The 7,586-nt window shown below is 40.7% G+C and overlaps 1 protein-coding gene across 2 annotated transcripts in view; it reads left to right on the top strand.

The window, feature by feature from the left end:
* The window catches only part of znf652 (zinc finger protein 652), an 18,375-nt gene extending 10,795 nt beyond the window's left edge, over nt 1–7,580 (top strand). For both annotated transcript variants that reach the window (XM_005920402.3, XM_005920403.3), the window contains exons 5-6: nt 1,594–1,738; nt 3,854–7,580. In XM_005920402.3, coding sequence (XP_005920464.1) covers nt 1,594–1,738; nt 3,854–4,476 — 768 coding nt within the window. In that variant the 3' untranslated portion in view covers nt 4,477–7,580. The remainder of the gene's footprint in view (nt 1–1,593; nt 1,739–3,853) is intronic.
* The last annotated feature ends 6 nt before the right edge of the window (nt 7,581–7,586 follow it).

Raw genomic sequence — 7,586 nt, 5'->3', positions numbered from 1 at the left:
TTAGGGACTAGTAAAGCGCTATACAAATACAGACCATTTTATTTTTACAATTTCACAGGGTTTTGTTGCAGTTGAAATATTTGCGTTAAAGATCATTTACATAACATGGAGGACATATAATAGTGGTTACTCGCTTCCTTTTCAGCAGGCATGGTTTAATTTACATACTGTCTTCAAATACCCTTGAACAAATAAAATTATATAAGGATGAAAGTGCAGTGGCTTTAGAAAGTTTTATATAAGCAAACATTTAAATTTCACCACCCCCCTTCTTATTTATTTTTGGTGTGAATTTTACTGTTGATTTTTTAAATTTTAATTCAATTATATGTTTTAAACTAGTTTGATCACTTGAATGGAGTGACAGAATTTTTTTTTGTTGTGTGCTGTAAAAGCAGACTTACACCAGTAAGTTTCAGCTGGGAGACATCTGTGTCCTGTGGTTTGTGAATAACCTAAAATAGTCAGTGTCTTCCAGATGTTGACTGTGCACTGTGTGTTTTGCTTTCAGTGGACAATGTTCTACAGAGGAGCTGAAGCCAGACCATGTCAAATATTAGAAAACCACGCAGGAACACAGTTCACCTATTAACTGAAGCGTTAAATAGCTGAAGGAATAAATGTTCAATGTATGCATGTGACGTCTGTGAGAGAAGCGTTTTGTTATGTTGTGTGACATGATGGTTGTTTTGTTTTGTTTTGTTTTTCCTGTTCAGCTGGGTTGGGTACAGTTGAAACAGTGTTTTACTTCAGCCGAAGACCTTTACATTCCCCAACTATTTAAATGGGGGTCAAACCAGAACTATGTATGGAGGTGGAGTTACTCTAATCAGAAGTTTGAGGTCGTCATCAAATATTCAACTATATCCTTAATAAGTATATAGGCTGTTTATAGAAACGGCTTTTCTTTTTCTTTCTTTTCTTCCCTTACTGACATTTATTTGGTCAGGTGGTGCCACATTAAGATTATGAATACTTCACTTCAAGAAAACCCTGACCAGGAAAAAAAGAGATTGCAAATACAGTGTTGCTCCATGCACCAAAATAACCTGAGCAGTGGTGCTGGATTGTGGAACTAACTGCGTTTCTTAAGCATGATGCGTCATAAAGCAGTCCCTACACAGCAGTGTACATATAGCTCTAAATAATGCCACACAACAGTTATATTTAACAACAACAACAGTTATGAAAATGTTAAATAATAACATTGACATTTTCACAAAATTATCATTTGGGACAAAACAAGGAAGCAGCCAAAAGCAATAAGTGATTTATTGTCAGAGCTGAAGCAGCTTTTGTCACATCAAAAGCTGCTTTATGATTGAACAATGTTACAGTTCTGTCTTAAACCCTTACTGATTTACTTGGGTTACGGTTGTCAAAATAAACATTTCACTTCTAAACTATTTTCACATTAGAAAATGCAGAAAGAGTAGCGCATGATAAATGTTTTATCTAAATCAGATTGTCAATTACTGTGTGTCAGCAACTGTGCTTTTTTTTTTGTGTGTGCATGCTGTTGTACTGTGTGTGTGTGTGTGTGTGTGGGTGTGTGGACATGTTATCTGAACGCATCTGTTGTTTCTGCTGTAGAACTGTGACGAACGGTTCCAGTACAAGTACCAGCTGCGCTCCCACATGAGCATTCACATCGGACACAAGCAGTTCATGTGCCAGTGGTGTGGCAAAGACTTCAACATGAAACAGTACTTTGATGAGCACATGAAGACACACACAGGTGAGAAACAAGTGTGGGTCTTTTAAGTTCCATAAGTGTTCTGGGAAAATCACACATGCCAATCAGGCCAGTGTCCTTTGGGATAATCCATATGGCTCTGAAACCTATGGACTTTCTGCAAAAATATGAGTGTCAGTATTAACCTGCTTTTTAAATGCAGGAAACCAATTCTAGTTTCAGAGCCCTTTTTAAGTGGTGAGGCATTTCTATGAAATCAGGAAGCTTTATAGAAAAGTCATCACTTTGTTTGTAGAAACTGAACAAGGCTGCACTCAAATATAGTACCCTAGTTGTAGTTTCTCCACAGCAGGAGATTCCAGTTTCAAATAATGTAATGTCTCCACTATGGATTCTTCAGTAAATAATGTCACTAACTGGTTACACACAACCCTCAAGTCTGATATATGTAAACAGTATTTTTTTTGGCATTGATCATAGTCTATATAAAAATAAAACCCCCTTTTTTTGTCTGTGAAGGTTCTCAGTCATCCAGGTCATCGTAGTCAAAGGGGCTTGCAAAGAAAAGCGTCTGGACTTCTATAAGTTGCTTGAAGACGTTTCACCTCTCATCTGAGAAGCTTCTTCAGTTCTAAGGTCAAATGGTGGAGAGTCCCAGATATAAACCTAGTGGGAGTAACCCCCCACTGTGGGGGGTTACGCTTTTCTTTGCAAGCTCCTTTGACCCCTTTTTTTTTTTTTTTTTTTTTTTTAATTTACATTTCTTTTTCTGCAGTCAACTAAAACAAAGAAATGACTACTCAGCAGATACTTGCTACTTTAGTCGACAAATGTCTTGCCCTTTTGTTTTCCATGTTTGCATAGTTTCCTCCCAGCTTCTATTTAAATGCAGTCGTGCAGAAGCAAATTACAAAGACCAAGTTGGCCCAGCTGTTGAGGGGAAAATTACATTTCATACAGACCAGTTGTTTCCTAAATCTTTTTTGTCCTTTGCTTGATGGTTACAGCACTTTGTACTCTTATTGAAATATAACAAAAGTCTCACATGACTATAGATTTATTTTACTTTATAAATCTAAAGTTTATCAAACATTTACCATCCTTCATTGGCCTGCTTTACCAGCCACCCAGTCACCATACTCATCCTAAAAAAGGAATCGGATGGGGAGTTGCCAACAGGAACATTATAGTGGTAAGAGCAGGAGACTTTGCCCAGAATTTTTAATGAGAGGGATGTTCTACATCAAAGAGGAGCCTTGCATATACTGTGGCTTATAATGACTACCCAAACACATGCTGTATTACACCCCTTTGATTTTCTGTCTCTGCTGCATTGCTATTTCTAAGACCACTGCTAAGCAGTGATGCTTGTATGTCCTTCACTGTTTTTCACCAGCCGTGCCTGACGTGGGTGGACACACTGCACTCCATAGGCTCTCACAGTTCTATTTGTGATGTGTAATTATGCTACCCTCTCCTCTCCCTGCTGCTACCAACCAATTTAACCTCATCCAGGAGGAGACACACCCAGTCATGCTCTGTAATAGGAAGCATACACTTTCAACACCCAAAGTTTGGTTCACTGCATACAGATTTTTTTTTTTTCCATGTGAATTCTCATGAGTGAATGTAAGGTAACAGTTACAGAAGACTAGCACATTAACTGTCACCTTTTGATATTCATTTAGTGTGGAGGAGCTTCACACATAACATGCAAGAATAAGGCATTTAGAGAGCCCTTCAGCAGCCTGTTAATAGATGGCTGTGTGGGTGGTAGCAGGCACATTCAGTGGCTCCATGGAGGGAGGTTAATGAGAGCGACAATCCAACGGAGCTGCTGTTGTTCACTTTCACATCTCCTCTGCTCAAAGTGTGAATTGTAATAGCTTCCTGCGGAGTGGGTGGGTTGACAGCAAAAACTTATTTACATATTTAAAAGAACTGTTGCTCTCTGCAGAGGGAAATGGTTAAAGGGGAGGGGGGAGGACAGTTAACAGTTGTTGAATATTTAACACTTTCTAACCCTCACTTTTGACACCAAATGATTTTATTGTAATGCATTTTCCCCCTGTGCTCCATTCTTCTTGTTAATTGGTAGAAACTGTTCTTTTTTTTTTTTTCTCATTCAGTGTTGTTGTTTTTTATGAATCTATGCAGGGGAGAAGCCTTTCATTTGTGAGATCTGTGGGAAGAGCTTCACCAGCCGACCCAACATGAAACGCCACCGCCGCACCCACACAGGCGAGAAGCCCTATCCCTGCGAGGTGTGCGGCCAACGCTTCCGCTTCTCCAACATGCTCAAAGCACACAAAGAGAAGTGTTTCCGGGTCACCAGCCCCGTTGTTCTGCAGACTAGCGGCCCACCTGTGCCTGTCCGGATCTTTTCCAACACCTTCTCCTCATCTTCCTCAACCTCTGGCCCTGGGCCCTCAACTGCCACCCTGGCCACCACCTCAGCAACCATGGGCCTCAACCCAACAGGAGGGTCTATTCCTCCTCAAGGCACTGTGGGGCACACATTTTCCCATGTGCCACTCCACTCAGCGCCCTCTCACCATCATCCCCACCCCTCATCAACCCAGCAGCACCTCTCAAGCACACCCCAACATGCCCAACCTCACCCCCACCACCACCTAGCAGTGCCCCCTGTCTCCCACCTCCCCCCACCTCCAGCTCTTTTTAAGAGTGAGCCCCTAAACCACTGTGGGCACCAAGACAGCAGCTACCTGCACCACATGGCCCCTCCCGATAAGGGCCCCGGAGCCCCGCAGCACCACTGAACTGTGCTGCTGGTCTGTAGGCCAGCACCAAACCGCGCCTTGTTCCACGTCTTCTCATAGTCCTGCCTCAGTTTTTTAGTTTCAAGGCCCCCAAAGCCATGTCTACAGAGAAGGCGTAGCGTGACCAGCACCATTACTCAGTATGTGTCTACACAGGAGACTTCAGGCACTGAAATCAAATGTGTGTTTTATAAGTGCTCAGAGTCCAATAAACAGCACTGTAATTACGTGCTTTTGTTTAAAACATTTGTGTATATAGTGCAAGTAAAACACAATGCATTACACAGTTGTGCTATGAGTACTTATCTTTTTCCTATTAGAAAAGGATGAGATGGATCATGAAAAATGTGGTTGAAGCTCTTTCTGTGTGGACATAAAGCAAAGGTGCTCCTGTCGAACAGATTCATGTAACTCAAACTAAACTTTACACACCCCTGTGTGTTCTGAAGATACAGACTTATGTACCCTCAGTGTACACATCATGTAACACCTCTACTTTAATATCCTGCTCAACTGACAAATATTTTCTTCAACAATTTCTTCTACAGAAAACAATTTTAGTGCAAGTTCTCAGTCTGTACATTATTTTCATCAAAAGCTGCTGATGGAAGTCGTCTCATGTATTACCTGGGCTTCACTGATCAAAAGATCAGTGTCACTGATTTCTCCTTATGTCAACTTGACCATAGGGTTGCACATTGGTCAGGGCTTGAGCTTTCTGTGCAGGTCCTCCCCATAGCAATACTGCACCTGTCCTCCTAGTTGTACTGCAGAGCCTTGGGGCCCCACAGAAACGTTTAATGAATGTTGTAACTGGTTCTACCTGAGCCTTTCTCTGTCTTAAGGTCAAGTCCTGGCCTTTCTGTCAGAGGGGCAACAGAAGTTGTGCAAGATGCAGTGCCATAGGTTACAGTAAGGAAGGGGGGAGGAACTTTGTAAAAGGACATTTGGTCAAAAGATTTTGTAAGTGGTTAATTGAATCTGGACTTAGTCTGAGATTCATTACATGATAAAATGGTGCTTTCCATTCCAGTACATGAAATATTTCTTTTGTTTTTGCTTTTTTTCTTAATTTTCAGAAGTATGAACTACATAATAGCATTGTATTGTGTCATACAGAACATGTCTTGCCAGTTGAGCTTTTCTACTGCGCATCCAAGGTTTGACTAGATATTTTGCGATCAAGACAACTCTAGTTATGCAGGACATTGCCTAGGCGCGCACACACTCACTCCTCACACTTTTTCAAGCACACGCATACACACAAAAGACCACATGGTCACTGATTTATTTACTTTAATCAGTGCTGCCTCAGCTTTCAATACTGTTGGCCAACAGAAGCTTTTAGATAACGGATGACTGTCGAGTACTGCCACTGTGAGGGGCCAACCACGTGGCCCCATCAGGATATATCCCACCTCCCTTCGCTGCTGTCGATGATACGGGTTATCATGTTAAAGGTCATTTGACACACACACAGTATACACAACTGGGACCTTTACTCATCAAAGTTCTTAATGGGAAATTATGCATATTCCTCTCAGCCTATATTCCACGGTTTGGTGTGGGGTGGCGTTACTTTTTTATTTTCTTTTGTACTTTGATCGTACTGACATACTTTGATCCACACAGGCAAATGCATGTCTAAAGTTGCTGAAAGTTGCCTACGCAGAATGATGGCCGATAACTCATATGTATGTTTTTTTTTGTTTGTTTTGTTTTTTATTTTTGTTTGGGGTTTTTTTTTTTTTTATTATTATTTAATTTTAATGTCTTCTGCTCAGTTTTAAGCTAATGAATGCTTCTGTCATGTAGATATACTGTTATTAGCACATGATAGGAAATGACAGGATAAGAAGCAGTGGTCATACAACTTCTAATACTTGGAATTCTTGTATAGATAAGCATATGTTTGATCAAATCAGCTAAAGAAATTACATTTATTAATGTAATAGCCAACAGTGTGAATGTTACTTGTGTAAAAGAAGAAAAAGGTTGGCTTGCGTTGGAATGAATTTGGGATTGCTTGGTTTTCCCCTTCATCCAGTCTGATCGTGTGTTTAGAGTGTGTCTTTGTGCAAGTGTGTATGAGTGCATGCAGTCTGTGTCTGTCTGATTGTCCCCAGTGCTCTTGTACCAAAAGCTGCTTTTACACAGTGTGCCCCAATGTACGCCTATTTTGGGATACCTGACCTGAACAATAGCAGTAAATCTACCACGACCCTCTTTGTGTCATTCTAATGGTGTTCAGTCTGAAGTGGTTAAGCTCCATTGTTTAGTCTCTTTTTGGATTTGAGACCTGCAATTATCCTGCCATTTCTGTGGGTCTTAATACTGCTGCATTATTTGCTTATCATCCTGTCCCCTCTGGTTCACTGCTGTGATTCAGCATTTTGCAGTATGGATTTTTGTCTTTTTTTTTTCTTTTTTTTTCTTTTAAAAAAAAAAAAAAGCCTTTTCACTTGTGTGTATTCTCTGCACTTTACTGCTGCGTGGGTGAGGCGCAGGGAAGGGAGGGAGGGGTGGGACTGACAATGCATTGTGGAACAGAGAGCAGTTGTGGCTGCACGGGAAAGGGCGGAGATGGAGGTGATTACTTTGAGTGGATGTTTTTTAGGCAAGGAAAGGAGGAGAATCCCAGGTGGAGGTGGGTAGTGTGAATTGGACCATGGCAAAATAAAGAACATTTTCTTTCAGTGTCTGCTCAAATCAAATCATTGAAATACACTTTTGTTTTCTCCAGTATGGGCTCCCTTTAACGTGAAAGGGATGTTCCTCCTGCTTTGGCGACTTTACACTAGCCCCTCCACGCACTTCTTTGTTTTTATCTGTTCATGGAGTTTTCCCCCTTTTCTGTGTCATGTCTTGTTTTCTCGGTTTGCAGAATGATTCTCCTCCTCCTTTCTTTGTTATATAGAATGCACTTTCTACTAAATTTCTTGGGTAGTTAAGGAAAAATAACATTGTATATTCTTTAAAGATGTTTTAAAAAAATCAATATACTTTTCCCCTTTGTATTTTTAACCACTTAATGTAGCATTGCGTATTTTATTGTATCTGGTACAAAATGTGCAGCTTTATAATGTCCTGGTTTGTCGTCTTTTTTTTTT

Source organism: Haplochromis burtoni, unplaced genomic scaffold, assembly GCF_018398535.1.
Source record: "Haplochromis burtoni strain Fernald_Lab_line unplaced genomic scaffold, NCSU_Asbu1 Contig_21, whole genome shotgun sequence".
NCBI lineage: Eukaryota > Metazoa > Chordata > Actinopteri > Cichliformes > Cichlidae > Haplochromis > Haplochromis burtoni.
The sequence above is the reverse complement of the archived record's forward strand: the minus strand, read 5'-3'. Positions and strand labels throughout refer to the sequence as shown.